Source organism: Colletotrichum gloeosporioides (genome assembly GCF_011800055.1).
Source record: "Colletotrichum gloeosporioides strain Lc1 chromosome Unknown consensus_51, whole genome shotgun sequence".
In the NCBI taxonomy this organism is placed as follows: Eukaryota; Fungi; Ascomycota; class Sordariomycetes; order Glomerellales; family Glomerellaceae; genus Colletotrichum; species Colletotrichum gloeosporioides.
The window spans coordinates 381,563-404,001 of record NW_025544696.1 but is presented as its reverse complement, the minus strand read 5'-3'; the positions used below and the strand labels follow the sequence as shown (position 1 = coordinate 404,001).

At 56.9% G+C, this 22,439-nt stretch overlaps 6 protein-coding genes across 6 annotated transcripts; 4 read left to right on the top strand and 2 right to left on the bottom strand.

The window, feature by feature from the left end:
- Positions 1-4,009: 4,009 nt before the first annotated feature.
- GCG54_00007917 (uncharacterized protein) lies at positions 4,010-7,778 on the top strand (the record flags this gene model as incomplete). Its single annotated transcript, XM_045407892.1, has 3 exons — positions 4,010-5,449; positions 5,676-5,705; positions 5,763-7,778. 3 exons carry the CDS (start codon positions 4,010-4,012, stop codon positions 7,776-7,778), a joined length of 3,486 nt encoding a protein of 1,161 aa, XP_045263281.1.
- A 989-nt stretch (positions 7,779-8,767) lies between these two features.
- On the top strand, positions 8,768-9,742 carry GCG54_00007916 (tRNA 2'-phosphotransferase 1; the record flags this gene model as incomplete). The annotated part of the gene is made up of 2 exons (XM_045407891.1): positions 8,768-9,013; positions 9,038-9,742. The coding sequence occupies 2 exons, from the start codon at positions 8,768-8,770 to the stop codon at positions 9,740-9,742; spliced, it is 951 nt and encodes a 316-aa protein (XP_045263280.1).
- A 229-nt stretch (positions 9,743-9,971) lies between these two features.
- On the bottom strand, positions 9,972-11,160 carry GCG54_00007915 (uncharacterized protein; the record flags this gene model as incomplete). The annotated part of the gene is made up of 2 exons (XM_045407890.1): positions 9,972-10,897; positions 10,950-11,160. 2 exons carry the CDS (start codon positions 11,158-11,160, stop codon positions 9,972-9,974), a joined length of 1,137 nt encoding a protein of 378 aa, XP_045263279.1.
- Positions 11,161-11,824: 664 nt separating this feature from the next.
- On the bottom strand, positions 11,825-12,803 carry GCG54_00007914 (rRNA-processing protein efg1; the record flags this gene model as incomplete). The annotated part of the gene is made up of 2 exons (XM_045407889.1): positions 11,825-12,390; positions 12,452-12,803. 2 exons carry the CDS (start codon positions 12,801-12,803, stop codon positions 11,825-11,827), a joined length of 918 nt encoding a protein of 305 aa, XP_045263278.1.
- A 537-nt stretch (positions 12,804-13,340) lies between these two features.
- Positions 13,341-16,683, top strand: GCG54_00007913 (SEH-associated protein 4; the record flags this gene model as incomplete). The annotated part of the gene is given in 5 exon segments (XM_045407888.1): positions 13,341-13,920; positions 13,972-14,604; positions 14,651-14,830; positions 14,843-15,232; positions 15,410-16,683. The coding sequence occupies 5 exon segments, from the start codon at positions 13,341-13,343 to the stop codon at positions 16,681-16,683; spliced, it is 3,057 nt and encodes a 1,018-aa protein (XP_045263277.1).
- A 1,484-nt stretch (positions 16,684-18,167) lies between these two features.
- On the top strand, positions 18,168-19,838 carry GCG54_00007912 (uncharacterized protein; the record flags this gene model as incomplete). The annotated part of the gene is made up of 5 exons (XM_045407887.1): positions 18,168-18,203; positions 18,397-18,558; positions 18,609-19,284; positions 19,346-19,481; positions 19,691-19,838. 5 exons carry the CDS (start codon positions 18,168-18,170, stop codon positions 19,836-19,838), a joined length of 1,158 nt encoding a protein of 385 aa, XP_045263276.1.
- Positions 19,839-22,439: the final 2,601 nt, after the last annotated feature.

Sequence of the window (22,439 nt, the reverse complement as noted above, 5' to 3'; positions counted from 1 at the left end):
CAGAACGAAGGCTGGCTACGCTTGCCGCTGTCATCCCTGGCGCTATGAACTTGAGGAGCCATTCAATGTTGCTTGTTGGATAATGACTCCGGTGTCACCCACATAAGATAGCATCCAAATGTAGAAGTATCTAGGTAAAGCCAGGACACACTTCGGCCAAGTGTCGCACGAGCAAGAACTTGTGTTTGGTGTGGTTGGCTAAATAGTAACGTCGAGGTCGCAAGTTGCAGCATAGAGGGGATCTAGAACAGTTTTCTAGCGTTTCGCTCAACTTACTTTCGAGACTGAGAGATAGAGGCGTACTTGTTTGATGTTTCTGTGGGTGTCGTGGGTTTGCCGCTCCCGCCGTATCTGACCGGGGGATTTTGCGCCGTTGCCAGCGATGTTTTGCTGAACGATCCTAGTCTTTCGAGCCCCGGTTTGAGGGCGATCGGCACAACTAGTGGCTCCATCCCATAATGAAAGCGAGGATATCGGCAGGGAAGTTGACAACGCTTCGATTTGCAGTTGAGGGAAACACAGCTGGAAAGGCGTTCTGAGTGAAAGCGGCGTCGTGGATGACAGAGAGGTGGTTGTCTTGGCTGTCTTGCATGCTGGAAATCTAGAAATCTCACGATGACCTGCAGACCCCTTGCAAGTGCATTGAAGGGGTGCTGCATTCCACAATGTCAGGCTGCGCCATCTTGAGCAAGACGGCCCACTGTCAACTTCAGGTTGCTGAAAGCTGCAGAATTGGGAGGCCCAGCACCGGCAAGGGTGGATTCTGAGGAGAAGAGCTCGAGCCTCGTCCCGTCATTCGTACAGCAGCCGGACGGTTTATTAGCTGGCACCGGGCTCACGCTGGACACGAGCAGTTTGGCAGGCAGCTGTCAGCCGATTGGTAGGCTGCTGACGGCCTGCCCCCACGACGTGAGCAAGCGCACCGACTCAACGGCGACGGCGTAAAGGGGAAGCGGGCTGCTGCTATGTGGGAGACGAGAGGGATCCGTCCGTGGATGGAGCGATAATATCGCATCTGAAGTCTCTGCGTGGATTTGAGGCCGGGGCGGATGCGAGTCGAGGTCGAGGATCGCCGCCGTATTGTTCTGTTCCCAGCCCAGCCCCTATTTGTGCAAATTTGCGCCAATGGAAGCGGCAAAGCGTCTCGTCAACATGGTCTGGTGGACGTATGTGTGTGCCGTTGCTTTCTGCGTCTCGACGTAGTAGTCGTTGGCCGTTCACTTCTGAGGTGAAGTGAGTCGTCATGTTTGTGGTGTTCCTGCAAGAAGCCTCCCGTGGCAACGATGTTCCATGTTTGAGACAGGCACGCGTGCGAAGCCTGTGACCTCGTTGGTGTCCTTTAGGAGCTGGATCCGGGGCGAAACTAAGGCGACTAACGGCGGTGGTTTGGGCGAAGGCGGCGTTTGGCTCTGGACTTGTAGGCAAGGCCATCCCCTATTCCTGCTGGACCAACCAGCCTCCTCGAGTTGTCTAGCTGCAAATGGTTCGTAGGACCCCTGAAGGCGTATTGCCCGAGAGCCGTGCATCCCTGGCCTCGCAGCTCATTTGTCCAGATTAAGGTGCTGGACTTCCCTGCAGATTCCCCACCAAACCGCCTAGCCAGTGGCCTTTTTGCTTTCTGGACGGTGGAGACTCCGGTGCTGTGTGGAGGAAGTGGACGAAGACAAAGCCCAACGCAAGCTTTCCTGTTGCTGCTAACTGCTGCAAGAGCTGACTGGATAGCTCTGGGGCGGCGCGATGTCTGGCGGGAGCCAATGTTGTTGTTGCTCATGAGAACAATCTCGATGGTGGCCTGAGGGATTTGGGTATCAGTGAATGGTGGAAAGGGCCATCTGATATGGCTCGGGATGCGTAAAAGCAGAGAAGCGAGGTGGTCTTTGATAGGGCAGAGCGAAGGCGGTGTGCTGCTGGCTGGGAATACTGAGGTTGGGCCTCTGGGATCCGGGGCTCCAGTCAATGACGAGCGCTGGTCGAGATTGGATGTTTGCGGTCACGGTGGCAGGCGCGCCTACGGCCCGCAGCACCTACTGCGTAGGTATCCACGACGCATTTGTTGGCGTTCGACGGGTGGTCCGCTGTGGTTCGTTTGTGGGTGTCAATGATGCTTGGGCAGCTCTAGCTGGCTGGAAAGGTCTGGCTAGAGCCACTGCTGGACCACATGGGCGGCGGCGAGGAGCCAGGGCTTGACCAGGAAGCAGTGATGTGAATGTGAAATGTGAAATGTGCCGTGCGGCTTGCATGTACAGCAGCAGTGCAGGAGAGGAGACGAGAACTGGGATGGTGATGGTGTCCTTGCGGATACATGCACGCAGTGCGAGAGGTCTCGTGTGGAAGGTAGAAGCAGAGCCACGAACTGTTTGAGATGAGGGGAGGGGAGTGTCGTCAGACGATGGTGGTGATGGGAAGCATCCATCGGGTGTAAGTGGTGATGAGAAAGACATGTCTGAAAAAGGGCCCAAGCTGCCCTACTTACTACCTAGTACCTAAGCAAGGCTTGTCATGACATGCGGGAAGCATGGAAGCTCCAGCAGAGCTCCAGTATCCGGCAGCAACGAGAGAAAGAGCTCCGTTTCTTCCCAACAGGCATGGAAGGAAAGGCAATTGCGGTGGCCGACGAGTGCAAATCCTGACTGACTGACTCCTGAGTCCCGAGTCCTGAGGTCCCGAAGAAAGACCTGAGGTCCTGAGGACACACCACACACTCGCTCGCGAATCCCATCCTCCACCATCCATGGATACTTTCGTCTTTTGCTTTTGCATTTACTTTTTAGCTCTGTCCCATCCTGCCCCTTCCCGTCCAGTGCCGTCTTGTCTTGCCCCAAGTCGACTGCGACTCTCTTTTCTTTAAGCTGGATCCGATCGACTGGTTGGACCAGACTTTACCTTTTGAGGCACTTCAGATCAGACACACACCTCACCCGACGAGGAAGTCTTCTGTTGCTCGCGCCCCCCTCGCTCTCTCCCGCATTTGTTGACGACACACTCCTTCTCATTTCTAATACTAATCAAACGCTCCCGCACGCTCTCTGCCTCTTCCATTCCCTCCCACTCGTTCTCCTCCTCCATTACTTCCATCTCTCTCTCTCTCGCAACCACCGTACACTTTACACCTAGAGCGCCGGCGTCCTCGTCCCCTCCTTGGAATTCTTCGATTCGACCTCCCACGACTTCTTATACGTCCGCATCCCGCCGACCTGCAGCCACGATTACTACCAAAGACCTTGTGTCACTAATACTTAACACCCACGCACAAACCAACACCACGCTGCCGCACACACATACGCCTCACCCGAACATACAGGACGGCCAGCGAATCCCCTTCCTCGGACCAGACGAACGGTCACATACGCACATACAGACTTGCCGGCGACTCTCTCTATGGACAACCCAGACGGACGAACCGTGTGTCACACAATTGCTAATTCCTAATTAACGAAAGCATCGACTCACAACAGTCGTGGACTTTGCAGCACTCAGGAGAGGAAACGGGAGACCTGCAACAGGAAAGGATCCGAGCGAGACCGTTGCGAGATTCGGGAGACTCAGTTCTCGACTTTCTCGCGGAAACAAAAGAAACGACAGCCCGAATCATAAATCGACAGCACCTCATCCCAGGATTAAGAAAAAAAAAAAAAGCAACAACCCTGGCTGGGAAAAATAATAACGATAACAGTGTTATCAGCGACGGGACGGAACAGGCGCAAACGCACGCACCACACAGCGACCGTCGAGCCAGAAATTGACCTAGCTTTCGCCGGGTGGATTCCCGTCCACTTCTACAGGCCTCGACAGTGGTGAACTGGGGTTGGTCAGAGACAGACAGCGAAAAGGGTCACCCCCAGCACAGCACCCGGCAACCCAGCACCTTGCCAGCACACCCAGCAAAGCAAAGCACACCACACAGAAGAGACGACCAGGAAGGGAAGAAAAAAAAAAAACACAAGCCCTGGTAAGACGCGCAGCAGCAGCACCCAGAAGCGAACGAAAGCGGACTCCCAGCGACGCGAACATGGCTACGGCTGGTTTCGAAGCTGCGGGCCAGGCCCCGACATTGAATCCCACATTGTCTTCTTCTGCTTCAGCATCCGCATGCGCGTCCGCGTCCGCGTCTCCTTCTTCCTCGCTGTCTTCGCAGAGCATTGTCTTCCATTCTCTTTCAGACACGACAAACTCCCCGGCCGAGTCGCCCAACCCCAACATCAACCTGCCCTACCACGCGCATCGCCAGAGCCACAATTCCTCCAAGCTGCCGGCCTTTCGATTCGCCGATTTCAAGAACCAATCCCCACGCCTGGTGCTCCCCTCACTACTGCAGCACATCCCGCCCTCGCCTGTATCGCCTAAATCGGCTACCGACGAAAACCACTCCGCCACTGCCACGGTTACTGACACTGCTACCGTAACTGACATTGGCATCGGCCTCACTGCTGCCACTGCCATTGACACTGCCAGCGCCAACCCAACCACAACCGCAGCCGCAACGACCACCACCACCACAAACCCGACAACCGTAACAACAACGTCAGAGCAGCCACACCTCAACCACAACTCGCCCGACACCACCACCAGCCCTCGCCAAAACACCCGTCCGACCTCACTGCGACTCGTCCACGATCGCCGCCCTTCTTATCGCCAACTTTCACCTAGAATTTCGAGCCCCATCGACGAGCTGCCCGAACCGCCACCAAAATTGAGTCCGCGATTGCGAGCATCAACATTCCAGACCGCCTCGCATTCCACTCCCGCATCCCCAGCCATCTCCCCTCGGCGCCCTGCATCGTTTCCCGACGGTCCCGTCATCGTCCAGGCTTCAAACGTCGGCGTCGCAGAGTCAAAGACTTCTGGCCCTACTAGGTTGCACATCCGCAGGACGGTTACTTCTCGATCTCGCGAGTCAAATGTTATCGATACCGCGATATCGCCATTAGACACCCATCACCCGCATCCCTCCGACGCAAGCGACGAGGTGCTTTCTCCAGCCGACGGACAAACAAAGGACAGGTCCCACGGCCAGCGCGAATTGCTGCTCCCCAAAACGTTGCAGCAAACGAGCCCGACAGATGAGCGACGCCAATCCGTAACGTCGCGACCACCCGTCTCCTTCAAAGCTCCCTCCAACAGTGCTTCCACCACCTCCGTTCGCGTCGCTCCCATCCGCTCCTTTCGATCATCAGGGTCTCGTCGAAGTCTGGGACTCGACAGCAGCACCTCCACCATGCGCTCCTTCGACTTTGGCGACGAATTCGCCGACTCGAACCAACGCGACCGAACTTTGCGCGCCCTCGAGGGCAGAATCGACGATGACTTCCGCAGAATGACACCACCGCACTCAGCCAGCCAGGCCGATGCCGACGACACGACCGGTGACGTCTTTATGAAAATCGCGAGACAGGAGCCAACACGTCGCGGCTCGGGTGATGTTGCGCCAGCCGAAGAGTCAAGTGCCATAGTAAGTTTTAGTCGTCTCCATGTCTGCGTTGTTGTTTCGGGATTCCCTTTAGCGCCAGTCGGACGCCCGTGCCCTCTGATGGACATGTCTGTTCGCCGTGTTATCAACCCGTCTCTCCATATTTTTGGTTGATCATCCCGCCCTCGCTGCCTTCGCCCGCTTTGCCAAAGCCTACCCCATCTGAATCGCCTAGTCACCGTCGTTAGCGCGACTTCATTTCACTCAGGTTCCGGCGACGCTCGCCGTGGCGTTCTGCGTGCGAGCATAGAGTTTTACCATGGACAACCGTGACCTGACTGACAATGACAAACAGGCCCGTGTCACTAGATTCTCCCATCGCCGCCCACTCTCGGCAGCCGTCCCATTGTCTTATCACCCAACCTCCCCGCCTCAAATCAGCCGTCGTCTCTCTGACCAGCAAGAGACATCAAAGAAGCGCGCACGACAGCAGTCAGAAGACGAGAGCGCCGCAGAACCCATGGCTCGCGCGCTGGCGTACCGTCCCGGATTGACTCGAGACCGCCCCTCATCAGTGCACCCGGCCGAGGACTTGGGTCGCTCCAAGACCTTCCACTCTGCCACGCGCTCAACCGTCTCCGCCGCCAACACACCTCGCTCATTCACCTTCCAGGGCGTGGACACACCGGAATCATCACCGTACTCGCCCTCGCAATACGCGCGCAGGCGGCCTTCCTTGACCGACAGCAACGCAGGATATGCCGCTCGTAGTTCCGCATACAGGCAGTCTAACTTGTCTTTCGGCCAGGCACGCACGTACAACTCATCGCCATTAGTGCCGAAGATGGAGACACCGCGTACGGAAACCCAACAGCAAGAAGCTGCCAACGGAGTGGAGGGAACCGAATCGACGGCGACTGCATCTACGACCGCACCTTCGACAGTATGGGATGAGCTGGACGATCTCAAGTCGCGAATTCACCGGTTGGAATTGACAGGCAAGTTGCCAAAGACATCAGGTGCCGCGATGTCGCGTGCTTCCGACGAGCGACCCCCCACCGCTACCAACACCACGATGTCTACGTCGCCCAAGAGAACGTCCGGCAGCAATCACCCCAAGTCGGACGCCATTAGCATTACATCATCGCAGCGCGAGGCTCACCAGCCGATTTTGCTCTCAGCTGTTAACAAGTCGAAGCCATTCCTCAGTGATGAGGTAGCACGAGCGCTCGAAACGGCTGCCACTGAAGCACTCGCGCTCGCCAATATGATGGGTACGGCAGGCCAGCCTGGACCTATTTCCAGTGGAGCAAGCACGATCGGCGTGGGTACTAACTTGACGGATCGCCAACTGCGACGCAAGGCGGATAGTATCTGCCGGAGTTTGACGGAGCTCGTCCTGGCCTTGAGCGAGGAAAGCGCGCGTGAAAAGACACTCCAGCTGACGGTACCGACACCCAAGGAGACGACGACTCCATCTACACCAACTATTGATAAATCGTTCACGGGGGGGACAGGATCTTCTGCGGCGTCAGGAGCGACTGCCCAACAACGTTCAACCGTACCAGAGCAGCAGACCTTGCCGAAACCCAGTGCGGTTATCACCAGTCCCCGGGCTTTGTCCAAGTACGAGGAAAGACGCAACACAATGCTCAACACCAGCGCTCTTCAGAGCCCAAGGTTTGCCCTGCCACCTGGCACTATCCCCTCCACGCCGGGAGAGAAAACCGCGCACCGCAAATCGTCCTTGTTCATTGGCCGAGCTCGTCGGGGCGCGTCAGAGGAACCCGAAGATGGACGACGGTCTTCGCTGCTGCTGAGGACGAGACGCGCCGGCACCGAAGAGCCCGAGGACTCGCGTGCGCTTGTCCGCCAAGAACCTCGCCAGGAAAGCGGCCGCCAGACGTCCCTTCTCCGTACACGCCGAGGAACGATTGGCGAGAACCATGACGACGATGAATCGCCGCGCTTCCGCGCCCCGTCGCGGGCAAACACCGAACTCCAAACACCCGGCCGATCCGTATCCCACACCTACCACCCCAACACGGCAGCAAACGAAGTGTCGTCGCCTGCCTCCTCCGCTCTCCCCCGCCGGCGATTTGGCGCATCCGCCATCACCTCCCGCCTGGTCGCACCCTCTACGCCATCTCTCGCCACACGTCGCTATCTGGAGAGAACTCCAGAGCGGGAAATCCCTAGCTCAGCTGAGAAGCCTGAAGAGCGTGCACAGCCGACTATCCCGCAACCGCGTCATTTTTCGCTCAGCCACACGTCCTTGTTGAACAGGGCAAGCAGCATCAACCGCAGAACCAACCGCAACAGCACGATTACGAATACATCGACTGCTGCTCAGGCGGGCAGCTATCGATAACGCTTGACGAATGACACCCACATGGATGGATGAATGTACCATTAGATCTTTTTGTTTTGAGCTGGCGTCAGTCTTGTTTGGCATAGGTTATACCGCATGGGCTCGGCGATCGTCACTTTGTACTTGTATGACAACCACGACAGACGGCCGGTTGATTGTTGTTGGACTTGCCGACTCCTTGGGAAGGTCGGAGCATTTGTATATCGAGCAACCCATACGGGAAACAAAACGTTATGGATGGGAGCCTCCATGCTCCGGCATTGGTCAAAAACAGTCTCTTGATTTGTGACTCTGGCTGGCGTTTTGACCTAGGCAGACGTTGATATCATTCTGAGTCAGGTGTTTTGGGAAGGGGTAGAAGCTAAAAGTTAATGTATGTCTTGTTATTCTTCCAGCAGTGTTGCTTCGTGACACTTCCGGAAATGCGTGTCAATTGAGTTCCGTTAACCGCGACGAGCCGCTGTCAGTTGCATTGTGAGAGGTACATGTCAGATGCGCTTTGTCTCTAGATTCCAAGATCCCAACTTGGATCCGTGCGACGAAGGGATAACGAATAATTAGCTTTTTTTTTTCTCCGAACTCGCGTTGGTTGGTTGTCGTTTGACAGGCTTGAGTCACCGGCGACGGGTGAGGCTTGAGGTGAGCCAGGCAGGAGGGTTGAGCCAGTGTCAGTCACTGCCCGATGAGTTTTTTCAGCGGGCCTCTGAACCGCACCCCTCCTCTCCCGACTTCATCTCAACGTTACACCCCGGACTTGCATTATATCTGCGTAAATCTCCATGAGAAGTTTGGTCTCGAGTTTTCTTAAGAAGACCGATTCGCTATCATTGAGACGTACCACAGTAGCGCGTCGAGTTTTCTTTTTTCAGAATTTCGCAACCCAAACGAGGCGGCAGCGGGAGACGACAAGAACGTTTGCGCCCGCTCACACTCACCGACGAATTACATCGAAACTAGCAACCGCGACACCAAGGCAAGGGTTTGGAAACATGGCTGACGAATTCGACGAGACGGCCGCGGCCGCGGTCGAAGACAGGGCGCAGCAGGGCCGTAGGGGAGGACGTAGGGGCGGCCGTGGAGGAGGCGGCGGCGGCGGCGGCGGCGGCGGCGGCGGCGGCGGCGGACAGAGCAGAGAGGTCCTCGTCTCCAAGGCTCTTTCGAAGCTCCTGCGGCACCAGGCGGAGAACGCGGGGATCAAGCTCGAGGAGGGCGGCTGGGCTCCCTTGGACAAGGTGGTGAGTGCATTTTGACGGAGGCAGAGGGAAATTCAGGGAGACGCTGACGCAGGGTGCATGAAGCTCGCGTACGGGCCCGTCAAGTCATTAAAGGTCACGTTCGAGGACATCAAGGCGGCGGTCTCGACGTCGGACAAGCAGCGCTTCGCGCTCAAGCCGAACGAGGCGACGAACCCGGCTCTGGACGAGGGCTCGACGGACCCGGCGCACTGGCTCATCCGCGCGAACCAGGGGCACAGCATCAAGCTCGACTCGGCGGCGCTGCTGACGCCCATCACGGCGGAGAGCGGGAACGTGCCCGAGGTGGTCGTGCACGGGACGTACTTTGCGTTCTGGCGGCAGATTGAGGAGTCGGGCGGGCTGCGGCGGATGGGGCGGAACCATGTGCACTTCGCGACGGGCCTGCCGACGGATGAGAAGGGGGTGGTGTCCGGGATGCGGAGGGACGCGGAGGTGCTTGTGTATGTGGACGTGGAGGCGGCGCTGGCGGAGGGGATGAAGTGGTGGGTGAGCGAGAACGGGGTCGTGTTGACGGAGGGGGACGAGGAGGGTTTTGTGCCGTGCAGGTTGTTTAAGGAGGTTAGGGGAAGGGATGAGGCGGTTGTTGGGACGTTGTGGAGGGATGGGGAGAGGGTTGCGGGGCTGCCTGAGGGGTTGAAGATGAGGGCGCCGCCTGGGAAGGGGGGTAGGGGCGGACGGGGTGGGAGGGGACGGGGAGGGAGGTCGTGATGCGGTTGGTGATGACGAATGGGTTATGAGAAGATGAAAGATGTGCTAGACTGTGAGGGCTCACTCTACAATGACAAGACATTGACGGCAGTCATCTCACTCATGGCATATCATCGTTGTGTTTGAGGCATGTTGCTCCTTGATAATAGGTGATTCAACTCGTTGTGACATCCTGATAAACTCCTAGAGTATATAAAAACTTCTCCTCCCTTAGCGTGAGCTCCTCAACCTACTCCCCAAGCATAGCCTTTCTCTTACGCTCCCTCTGATCTTGCTTGGCCAGCATCCACTCCAGAATCCCCTGCGCCATCTTCTCCCTTGCGGCCCTCTTGGTATACACATTGCTCACGGAGCCCAGGTCTTCGGGGATGAGCGGGTTGTTGTCAAACTCAGCCCTGCCGTGCCAGAAATCGCCCAGCTCGGGGTCTTCCGTCAGAACGTAGCGGGGGACCGGGAGGTTGAGGCGCGAGGCGAGCTTCTCCACCTGCTTCGTCAGGGGGAGTTCGGATATGGGCGCACCGGCGGGCGTGCCGGGCGCAGAGGACGAAGCGGAGCTCGGGTTGGATTTCACAGCGGCGGCGGCCGTGGGGGAGGACGGCTTGGGAGGGGATGTGGTACGGGGCGTCTTTGCTGTTTTTGGTTTTGGAGCGGGTGACTTGTTCGGGTTTGGTGATGGGGAGGATCGCGACGGGAGAGGCTCCTGCTTCACTCGCGGAATGTCCGTGATGGATATCGGGGGTGAACTCGACGGGGCCCTCTTTGCCGGGACGGACGTGGTGGCCGGCGCGGTGGCCGGCGCGGGGACGTGAAGGACGGCGGGAGCGGGTGGAAGAGACGTCCGAGGGGCGGCGGCCGGTCCGAACGGTGCGGGAAACTTGGGCAGCTCGCCGCTGGGGAGCATCTGGCCGTTGTTGATGAGCCACTCGCAGGCGCACTTTGCCGCGAACTGTTTCGCGTCCTGCTTGCGCGTAAAGTCTGGGCTCTTGGCGTTGGGCGTGGCCGGGTCTACGCCGTGGCCTGGACGGGGGAACTTGTCGTTCGTGGCGTCGAAGGAGACGAAGCAGGCCCAGCGGAGCTCGGGGGCCTTACCAAGGCGCGGGTCCTGGCGGGCTTCATCTGAGAATGTCGCCTTCTGGGAGCGGCATTGAAGCCAGTCTGCGTTGTTTGGTGAGTTCAACGGAGATGTTTGCGAGGGGGGACGACATACGGTTGAGCGCGCCGATCCAGTTCTGGCCGCCGAGGGTTGGTTCCGCACGCGGCGGGGGCCGGAGGATGACTGCTATGGCGTTTGCTTCTTCGTCTGAGAGAGGGGCCGGCTGGCCGTGTTGCGACTCGAAGGCCTCCTTCTGGGCGATCCAGGATTTGAGGGCTGCCCAGTCCACGCGGGGCGGCGTCGTGGTTGCTGTTGAGTTTGACATTGTGGGATGTTGATGAGTGAGGGGCAGATTGGTGGCCAGGGAGGGGTTGGTGCTATGCCGACGGCATAGGCGCTGGGCCTGGACTATCGCTGGAAACGGGATCCTAGAGGTTGTACGCAGAGGGACGGGAGGTGCGCCGCTTCTTTATGATTTGTTTGCCAGCAGAGGTGAGAGGGTTGTTGCGGTGGAAAGGAGATGTGAATTGGGTGGGGGGCGGTTCCGTGAGATGTCTGGCGTGCTCTTGCTGTGTGGCAGAGGTTCGGGGATTCCTGCTGGAGGCCGGCAGGGCCACATACACCTTGCGACTGCTTATTGCACCCGCCTGCGGTCGCTGGATATGCAGAAGTCAAGAGTAATCATTGCATAGTCATTCGTCGTCACGGGAGAAGGTTTCGCGTTGTTCACATCTACGACGGTACTCGTGTTATTTAGAGTTCATTGAAGTTGGGATGAAAGAGGATCGGCAACAGGTTGATGTTGAACGATTCTCAGTCGATTGGCTGCGTCCGTAGTGGGCAAGCATGGCCCTGCGACCAACGGATGCTGCAGATGATAGATGCACTATTTTGGCTGTGTTTACCGCTATCCCATACTATGCAGTACACTTTTAGGGGGTATACAAATGACGACCATAAACGCTCAACACCATGACCATTTCCCTGATTTACTCGAAGAAGCCCGTGCCGTCATCTTCCTCCTCTTCTTGCTGTGCAGGAGCCTGCCACTTCCTCGCCTTGCCGCCGTCCTTCCAGTTTACTGCGCGATCCTTATGGTGGTGGTGATGATTCTCTGCAGGGAAACTGGGCTTCGTCTTGTTGGCCGCTGAGAAGTTCTTCTTCGCATGCTTCTTTGGCGCAGCTCCGGTATCCGTCGGCGACTTGCGGTCGCGTAACCTGTACAGCGCTGCTTCGCCCTCGGGGAGGACCTTTTCAATCGTTGCCCACATCTTGGGGCGCTCGGCGTGCAGGGCGCGGAGGGCCTTGGGCTGCTTGAAGGACTTGTCGTTCGTTTTCTCCTCCTTCGCCTCGTCGTCTTTGGGGGTATCTTGGCCCTTGTCCTTGTTCGGGTATAAACTCTCGTACCGCTCCATCAGGGGGAAGAAGCGGGCGTAGGCGACGTCCACTTCGGCTACGTGGGCTTCGGCCTCGAAACGCTTCTTTTCGTCTGCGTCGGTCGACTGGGCGATTTTCTTGCGGAGTTGCTTGAGGAGCCGTTCTGCCTTTTTCCGCTCTGATCACAACATGAGTCAAAAGCTTGCTCAACAACCCGACGCGGAAAGAAAGAGACGTACCGAAAAATCTGACCATGTGGTACTTTTGAATCATGTTGCTCCTCTTCTTCTTGAAGTCGCGCTCATCCACCTTCTCGGACAGCGCCTCCAGCTCCTGCTCCAGGTCATTCCGCACCGTAGCGGGCAGCTCCTTGCCGCTTTGCAGCAGTCTCCTGATTGTGCGTGCGCGCGTTCTGTTCCATGCCGGCGTGCCCTCCTTGGCCTTGTGCTTCTTCTTGGTGGCGCCGGGGCCGGTTCTGGAGCGTTTCGAGTCGTGCTCTCCGTCGTTGTGGTCTGAGACTGGGGAACCGTCGCGGGGAGCGTCGTCCATTGCGACGTCCGAGACTTCGGAGTGTGAGCGTTTCGTGCCCATGGTTGTTGTTGCGAAGGCGTGGGTAGGCTGTTGCGCGTGACTTTGACTGGGATGGAAGAATGCGCGGTGATGGCTTCGGGGCAGTCAGTCTCTGGTTCAAAAATTTGGATCGTTATCGAAGACTGGAGGTTGCCGACCCCACCCCGAACTTCTTATCAGCACCGTTTGGGACTAGCGCGGAAGTTGAGCCGCTCGGACCAATGACAGGTCCCAATCACAACTGCTCAATGAAGCTGTAGCCCAAGCTCAGTAAGTTCAGATAGACACACTCACAGCGCCTTCAACTTTGCGACAGAAGGAATTGAACATCGTATCTCCAACCATAATAGTTTGCAGCATTTAAAGAATTCCTCCAAAATCATAAGAGCACGTCAGCGACGACAATCATCGTTCTCACCCACGATATCCCATCCCACCTCATAGTCCATCAACTGCATTGTGGGTCGTGGGGATACACATCGGTGGCTGGGTTGGAGTGAAGACAGACGCAAAGCACCGCGACAGGCGCGCCGCGAGGTTCGGGCTCGCGTGGTCGACATGGACCGCCCGGAGCCTGGGCTCATCAAATGGTCGCAAATCCCCGGCTACGATAGCTTCATCCACATCAACCTACAGCACCGCGTTGTCCAGCTGTACGAGCCCAACGGCCTTGCACAGCGGAGCAAGTTCGACTATGAACGGCTATCAAAGCACGATGACTTCCCGACCCTGACCACGTATGACTGGTCTCCCACGGTTCCAGGCCTGCTGGCCGTGGGAACTCAGACGGGTGTGGTGAACCTGCTGAGGATGGACGACAACTCGAACGCCTATATCGAGCTGGGCCTTAAGATGACAAGAACGTGCCAGGCGGTCGCGTTTAACACCGAGGGTCTGCTTGCGGTCGGTTTGGATCGTGTGCGCATGGATCAGTGCCTACACATATGGGACGTCAACCGCTTGTCGTCGATGGACAAGTCTGCCAAGGGATTCTCCAAGGATATGCACTCTTTCACGGATCCTGCGTACAGGTTGGAGCCTAGTGTATCTGTGTCAAGTGTCAAGTTCTTCGAGGACAACCCAAAGACGTTGGTCGTTGGTATAAAGGCTCAAGGACTACGTATCCACGATCTGCGAGGTGAGTTGTGGAATCCCACATGACCCAGGTCATTGCTAATATCGTCTATAGAACCGAACATTGGTGTCGTCACGTTTCAAACCAAATGCAACAACAACTTGGCGATCGACTACGCTGACCAAAACTACTTTGCTTCGTCAGCGCTGGATCAGCCAGGCATCATGATCTGGGACCGTCGGGCAACATCCCGCCCAGTTGCTTCGCACTCTTATCTTGGAGCAGTGGATGAGGACGAGCTTCCGTGGGGTGGTGCCCTCAGGCTTGACAGGGTCGTCGACTCCGACGATGACCCATCACTGAGCGAAAGCAAGCACTCGATCGTTCGCTCTTTGCGCTACTGTAGAGACCACCGCGGTCTTTTGGCTGTGTTGTCGCGCACTGGGCAGTTGAAGGTCTTGAAGACAAACAAGGAGCTCACACCTCCCGACATGTCTCTCGAGGGAAGCCCGGAGCTTTTGGAGGTCCACAAGTCTTACGACATGGATGTCCAGTATGGTGATAGCGGGAAGAAGAACGACCGGATCGTCTCATTCGATTGGGTCACTCTGGACTCGGCTGTACTACAACCTCGATTGGTTGTCTTGCGCGCCAACGGAACGTTTGAGATTCTTGAGCAACCATCGTATACGTCCGACTACTTGTATAAGCTAACGCCATGGCAGCCGCCTCATCGCGGTCTCGAGGGTACGTTTCCTAATCGCACGGGAAACTTCCCACTAACGTGGTACAGAGAGCAGCCCATATCACAACATCATGGAGTTTGAGCCATCACAATCCTCGGATATGCTAGGTCCATTATTCGTCGAAGAGGCCCTTTCAGATATAGCTATTTTTGGACCAGATAAAGTCGATGTCCAGACTATTGTCGACAAGACGCTACAGGCCAGATTCTCCGCGGCAGACCTCAACAGTAGGCTAACAGGAAGCAATGAACGGTCCCCGTCTGCTCTTGACAAGTCCAAGACTGTGGCGGAAAGGATGCGCGCGTTGCGCTCTGATTTGAAAGAGAGGGCGAAAGAGTTGGAAATGAACGGGGCGGAGTGCTCGAATCTGGAAGAGTCGATAAGCTCCCTGGCTCAGCTGTCTCTCCATTACGACGGGCCTGTGTCTTGCCGCCACATGCATGAGTCGCTACTTTCTCTGACCCTCAAAGCCCAAAACCTATCTACGGAGTCGCAGTGTCTCCTAGACCATGTCATGCTTTTGCGCGCAAAGGAGAAGTACTTATTTGACTGCAATGTCAACCGGGCAGTGGTTGCCGATGACCCCTGGCTGCGATACCTGTGGGATTGGATTGCAGGCAAGTTGTTACGTCCCTCTGTTGCTTCAAAGCTAACGATGACCAGACGCGGAGGATGCTGCCCAGGACGGGGGCATGAAGCTATCCCCTTTGGACTTGAGTTACATGGGTGTATGTACAATTTGGTGTAATGATCTAGGTGGGTTATCTACAGCAGTGGGTGAAGACGCTGTCACTGACGACGAGTAGGCCAGAAGCCATCATCGAGGTTACCTGAGGCATCGCCGATGCCCGAGACAACGCTTTGGGAGAAGACGATTGGCAGCATCTGCAAGAGACGAAAACTACCAAAATACGAGGGTACTCAAACCAAGAAGCCATTTCACAGGCAGTTATGCTTGGATATTTGCGGATGGGGAGATAATGCAGCACACGAGGCGAGGGGGGCTACGCACGACCCCGGCGAGGACTATCCCACGACGGCTCACACCATGGCGGCGGCTCGAGCTCTCTTCAAAGGGGAAACCCAAGAGGCGATTCGAATACTGAAGACGGCCAGTGTGACGCATCCAGAACTTCTCTTCGTGTCGCTCGCGCTGCAGCTCATCGGGAGGAGCAATAACAAGCTCAGCAAAGAACAGCTGGACTTTGACGAAGCCGTTGCGTCAAAGACGGATCCGTACCTCAGGGCAATCTCGTCGCTGATTGCTACAGGGGACTGGTTTGCCATTGCGAATCAAAAGTCGCTGCCTCTATCGGACCGCGCATACGTGGCCGTCAGGAACTTTGACGACGAACAACTCACCAAATGGCTGCATGAACAAGTTTCGATGGCAGTGGATACCGGAGACGTCGAAGGGATCGTTCTCACGGGTATCACGGACCGGCTGGTGGATATCTTCGCCAAGTACGTCCAGAAGTTCAACGACTTCCAGACGGCCACGCTGGTCATGTCAATATGCGCGCCGCGATACATTGACGACTACCGGTGCCTGGCGTGGCGCAATGCATACAGAGCATACCTCCAGCGTCACAAGGCATTCCTGCAACGAACCAAATTCGAGGTTGAAAGCACAAAGAAGAGCAAACGTGGGGGACGTCCGACAATCAAGCCGCCGTCACGGCAGATTGCGCTTCGGTGCGTCTACTGTGACGCGGAGACGACTCTCGCAGGGCAAGGGGGGCCTGGCGCGGGACCACCTCCCGGAGCACCCGACTCGCGGAACCCGCTCATGGCGACGAGCATCAATGCGGGAATCAGCTGTCCCAACTGCGGGCGTCACCTCCCGCGATGCGTCGTGTGCCTGGAGGTGGTTGGCGTTCCGAGATCTGACCGGCCGGAGCTCAACGGCGAGCCGGAGAGTTGGATGGCGGCCAACTTCCCGACGTTCTGCCTCAAGTGCGAGCATGTGCTTCACCTGGACCACGCCAGACAGTGGTTCACGAGACACGTCGAGTGCCCTGTGCCCGAGTGTCGCTGCCGATGCAACTTTCGAGCCAACCCGGAGCTTTCGTATCATTAATGACGGCGGGAGGAGTCCAGAACGAGGCACGTTTGCGTGGGGAAAGGCTGGAGACGCGCATGAGCGAGCTGCGTCTAATGATGACGGAAGTGAGGGGGCTCGTCGGGTTCGGTTCGTGTTTGGCAGCTGTTTGACGTGGACCACCGTCGAAGGCGAGGCGAAGGCGGGCGGGCTTATCTGCCCATGTTCTGGCCAATGTTCTGGATGAGCCCGTCTTGATTTTACTGTGTTTTGATGGGAATACTTATGACATGATTATGTATACGCTGCTGCAGAGTCACAGTTCCCCGGCGCGGAGAGGGTGTCGCGGAGATTTGCAACCCCTGTTCTTGGGTGTGCTTCACACGTTTGTACCTGCCAAGTACCTTTTTCTTCTTTATTTATACTCATGTGCAGAGGCTAGAAGCCTGAAGCCTGAAGTGGCCATCAAGCAGGAGCAAGCAAGCAAGCAAGCCCAAGCAGCGGGAAGCAAGCAGGGCAGGCTGAAGAGTGATGTGACAGGCGACAGACAACCTAAGGTACCCGACCTGAGGTAGGTAAGGTAGACAAGGCCAGGCGAGGCGTCAGTCAGGGACGGAGTGGGAGGCAGGTTGGCAGGTAAGGTACGGAAGGGTGGGCTATCACATTCTGGTGATCGGTCACTCGCACTAGGGATGTATCCCAGGTTGCGGGGATCTTGACCGGTGGTGCAATGGGACGCTGGGCCATCCGTTTAGAGGTTTCCGGTGAATGCGCTGGTTGCCAGCTTGCCAACCCGAGATGCGGCTTGCATGTTGACTGTGGCCAGTCCGGTTGGGTTTCGGGCAGTCATGTGTATGACAGGCGGCCCTCCCACGAGGCGCTGAAGGAAGGGGACCCACTTGGCGCAACTCGGTGCGCAGGGTGGTTCTTCCCCGGGGGAGCGATGGGCACCAGGGCAGGTATCGGCCTTGTCACTCACTGTGCTGAGGGTGCCCTGTGCAGACTGAGATGGACGGTGCAGAACGTCAACGGCGTGGAGCGCGGGCTGCTGTCAGCCGAGGTTGTTGGCGACTATTCGTTGTGCAACGACCTACCTAGGCAAAAGCCCAGTGGCTTCCCTTCCCTTCCCGGTCCAGTCCCGGCCATCTTCATTCGGGGAACTGGTCCGGGCTCCTCCCACCTTCTTCTGACTTCAATTCTTCAAGCAGCCGTCACAGGGATCCTTCCCGCAAATTTATCTGCGGTGATTCACATCTCTTCACGCCTGCCTGCCTTGCCTTGTCTGCTGTTGGACACCTACGGATACCCAGTCATCCAGTCCAGTCACCTCGATACCCTGCGCTTTCCAGTTTCATCTGGCAACCAACACCACACACGCGCACGACAATCACGAGAAAAGGGACCCCATTCCTACCTTACCCGTCGATTTACCTTACTGCATCCGTCCTGCCTGCCGGAATTAACACACCTCATCTTACCTCACCTCACCTCACTCAGTGCAGTCTGCGACGCAGCCGCCCATTATGTCACTCGAAGTAATTTACATCACTCGCCATGGAGTAAGTCTCGCTTCCCTTTTCCAGCTTGCCTGCTACCTACCTATCATCTCTTTTCTGTCGTATCCGGTTCGATTTCCGTCTCCGGTCCCGTCCCTGTCCCCATCCCCTCTTCATTCACCTGCGACTCCGCCCTGGCCCTCACAAGTCCCAATGAGGGACGAGGATGCCAATGTGGTTGCGGATGCTGTGCAAGGTCAAGTTCCCTCCTTGGGGACAACAGATTCTTCAGCCCCCCCTCGCTAGGAGCTTTGAACCCACGACGCCCGAAGCCCCTAGCCCCATCCGGTTCTCGAACTCGACGATCTTGTCCCGAGGTGGTGCGGGTGTGCGTGTGCAGACGTTGGAAGTTGGCCTTGTTGGTTTTGACCGGAATCATCTCTGACAATAAGCCTTGGCCTTCACCAGTTCCGATCCAATTGGCTCGTCGACCCATCAACGGGCAATTACACGGCCTCCATCCCATCGCCCACAGGAATCCCCTCGGATCCGGCCCTGACGGCACACGGCGTCGACCAGGCCAAGGAACTCGGCGCCCACCTCCTGACCGTCGAGCCTCCAATCGATGCCGTCTACTCAAGCCCCTACTACCGCTGTCTGCAAACCATCACGCCCTTTGTCTCCCTCAAGGAGGACGAAATCAACCAAGGCGCCCAACAAGACGTTGGCGCTAAGAGCGATGCCACCGTTATTCGCCCCGAGCATGGTCTCTGCGAATGGTATGGAGCCGCCCCGTTTGACCACCCAACGCCGGCCTCGCCGGATGTGTTGAAGCCCATGTTCCGTCACCTCGATGCAGCGTATCAGAGCCGCGTGTTTCCCGCCCGCAAGGGCGAGACCATCGCTCAACTGCACGACCGCGTCGCCGCCGCCGTTCAAGCCATTATTGAACAATGCGATGCCGAGGGCAAGCGCGCCGTCGTCCTGTGTTCACACGCAGCCTCAATCATTGCGCTTGGTCGGGTGCTTACCGGAAATATGCCCGAGAACATTGATGCGGAAGACTTCCGAGCCTTCACCTGTGGGTTGAGCATGTACCGGAGAAAATCACCGTCTTCTTCGGAACGAGCGTCAGAAACCGATGGTAGGATTCGAATCCCTACGTCATCATCAGGCAATGGGTCTTTTCAATTGACAACCAACAGGTCCTGGTCCTGGTTCTGATGCTGGTGCCCCAGCAGAAACCACTTCTTGGAGAAATGGTCGGGGAGTTGGAGGAGGGTGGGTATGCGAACTCAACAGCGATTGCAGCTTCTTGAGCGGAGGCGAAGAGAGGGGATGGTAAGATGGATTTTCCCGCCTCCTGTCGTGTTTCTGCCAATGAGGGACCTTGGGCTCATCCTAGCCCATGTTGCTGTCCAGTGCCCACCGCTGACTGGGTCCCTCGGAGTCAGAAGGCCCATCCCTTTCTTTTTGGCCCCGGGCCCCTCGCCTAGGGGACTATGCTAAGTCTGTGCTCTGTCAAACGCTGACGACTCGTCGATCTACAGGAGATTCTCGGGCGACGAGTCCTTTTCCGCGGCCGAGAAGTCATCGGAGGTGGACGCTGGCGTCGCGCTCGGCGTGGTGGTGGAAGGAAAAGTGAGACCCGACAAGGCCTCTCCCCACAGAGGAGCTGCAGGTCATCATCGCCTCTAGGAACAGGTTTATTGATGGTGGGCTTCGTCATTTGCATTTTCTTTTTTCCAGAGGCGAGGAATTGGTCTCCTCACGGGTCGCAAAAAGGGTCGAGGCTGCGACAGGTCCTGGTTTCTGCGACCTGACCAGAGACCGATCCGCACCACCCGCCTTGCGGCCGATACACGATGGCAGCTAATGCCGGATAGACTTGCCTAGCTGCTGCGGGATGCATCATCTGCATGTCTTTGGCACGGACTGGGTAGCATCAAATCTGCGAGCCAGTCAGCGCAGCGGCTAGCCCCGAATCCATGACAAAATGACCCCTGTCACTTTCATCTCACAGCTGCCACACCATTTCAACGCTCCCAAAGTCCAACTTCAACGCTCTTTTGCCGCTTCGCCTTTGAATGCTGCCTATCGTACGAACTGCTCGCGAAAACCCTCGCTTCACGGCGAGCCTTTACTGACCATCATGCTCGGCCAAGATTGGCGGCTTCAGCTGAAGAAAACTTCTCGTATCAGAAAACAGCCATTGGCGCCCAATGTCTATCCTGTGTCATGAGCACATGCAAGCCGACTGACGTGCTTGTACCTGGCGTCTCGCCGCTCCCACTCACTGCGTTGTCTGCCTAGGTGGCTCGATCGCTTGATACCTTGGGCCACCGAGAAGGTCTTCGCGGTGCTCACTGGCGAATCCTCGATCGGCTGATTCCTTATCATCACGCAGCTCAACAGCAGACATCCGCTCTTACCCGCCTGTTCTCAGCCTCGCGATTCCGTGGGCCCCTCCTGGAGCCCCAGGGGATCCGCACACAGGATAGAGCCCGCAACAGCAGAATGAGAGGCAGATCTGGTGTGACGCTGCGCTGAAGAAGGCCCGCTTGGCACGACCGTGCCGCCGTCATACGTCTCCACCCAACAAATCCCGTCCACTGTGGCACGACCAGTTGAAAATGCCCTCATCAGGGGCCGGCACAACGACATTGACTAACAAGATTATTGTACCTGGCTCAGATTCAACTACAGCTCGATATGTGATATTCCGTCCGCTTGGAAGCTTGAGCGGCGGCAGCATGGGGTCCGATCGCTCCCGGATGCGTCTTCCGACTAGCTTGCTAGGTGTCTTTGCCGAGACCCCAGGCATCATCCTCGGGTGTGTCTCGTCTATCTCTCCCTAGCGGTGAAGGTTGACACTATTTGACTCAGCTGCTCAACGACGAGCGTTCCTGTTGAGATGGCGAGTACACGGGGCGTGTCGCCAGTGGTCACTTCAGCTTCATACCACGCAACACCATCTTCCTGCCAAGATGCAGTTCTTGGGGAACTTGGGAGCTCATGATCACCTCAGTTATGTCAAAAGAGCGGTGGCCGTAGGCAGCACGACGCAAGAGGTAGGAGGAGGGCCGGATTCGCGCTCACCGATCTTCTCAAGAGATACTGTTGCCATGGACCAGGCCTCGAAGCGTCTGTCCTGACATGTGTACAACCGGGGATGGTATACTTGCTTGAAACGCATGTGCCTCTCGCAGGGAAAGGAAAGTACATCCTTAGGTCTACTGCAGAGTAGGCGATGGTGGAGGGGCGTGTCTGGCCTCTGCCAACCTCACTCCAGCCTCAAAGTACAAGCCGATGGCGGAAGCAGAGTACATGGCTCGCTACAGACGATTTCTTAATCGGGCGTCATGCTTCTGTAGATCATATCGACAAGCCGGCCGGGAGCTTGTCTGTTTCGGATTTTGACGACGGGTATTGGCTTGAAGAGAGTTGCAGATAGGTTCCAAAAGGAAACGCAGAAAAAGAACGACGGGTAGCCACACAAACGCAGGGCGAAGCCTTTTGGGTGGCATTATTGACAACAACGCAACCGCTGGTCTAGCACGAGCATCTGCAGATGCCAACATTCGGCAACCCAAGTTGAGGCGGTCACGAAGGAGACCGAAAGCGGCCTTCAAAGGCTACCATTCAGACGTGGCCTAAGAGCATAGTCAGGCACGATTGCGCGACCTCGTGGCTTGCGTTCCGTTGTCAACGTCGCTGCCGGTTCCAGAAATTGATATGCATTATGGCATTCGACACGCGGGGTCGCACAAAGTTTCCCGAACAATCAACAAGCAACCCGAGTTTCAGGGCTGATTGGCAACGGGCGACACAAAGAACTGCTGCAAAATGCAAGTATTGCGTCGAGCGATTCGCTGCGAAGCCAAGGTTGTGAGGTTTAGCAAAGAGCACGCCGCTCGAGTTTGCAGAATCAACGCACCAGAAGCTATTCAAGGTGGTCCAACCAGGACCGAGCGATGACCAGGGTTCGATACGGTAACTCGGACTCTAAAGCGATTTTATTACCGCTCCGTCGTCAGAGCGGTAAAGGAAAGGAGACGGGCGAAGAAGTAGAAAAAGAAAAGAAGACATCATGGCGAACGCTCCTGCACCTCGCACTCGCCCAGCCATCGTCGCGTGGCTTTGACAAAAGGGAGGATGATCCCTGAATTTGACAGCGCGCTTGGGATGAGCCTAGTGAAGAGTCCAGACGAGACAAAGGGTACCTTCTGGGAGTGGAATAAGAAAATCTGGGGTCCGTTGGCCAGACGGTGAGCCGGCCGGCAACAGGTTCGCAGACGC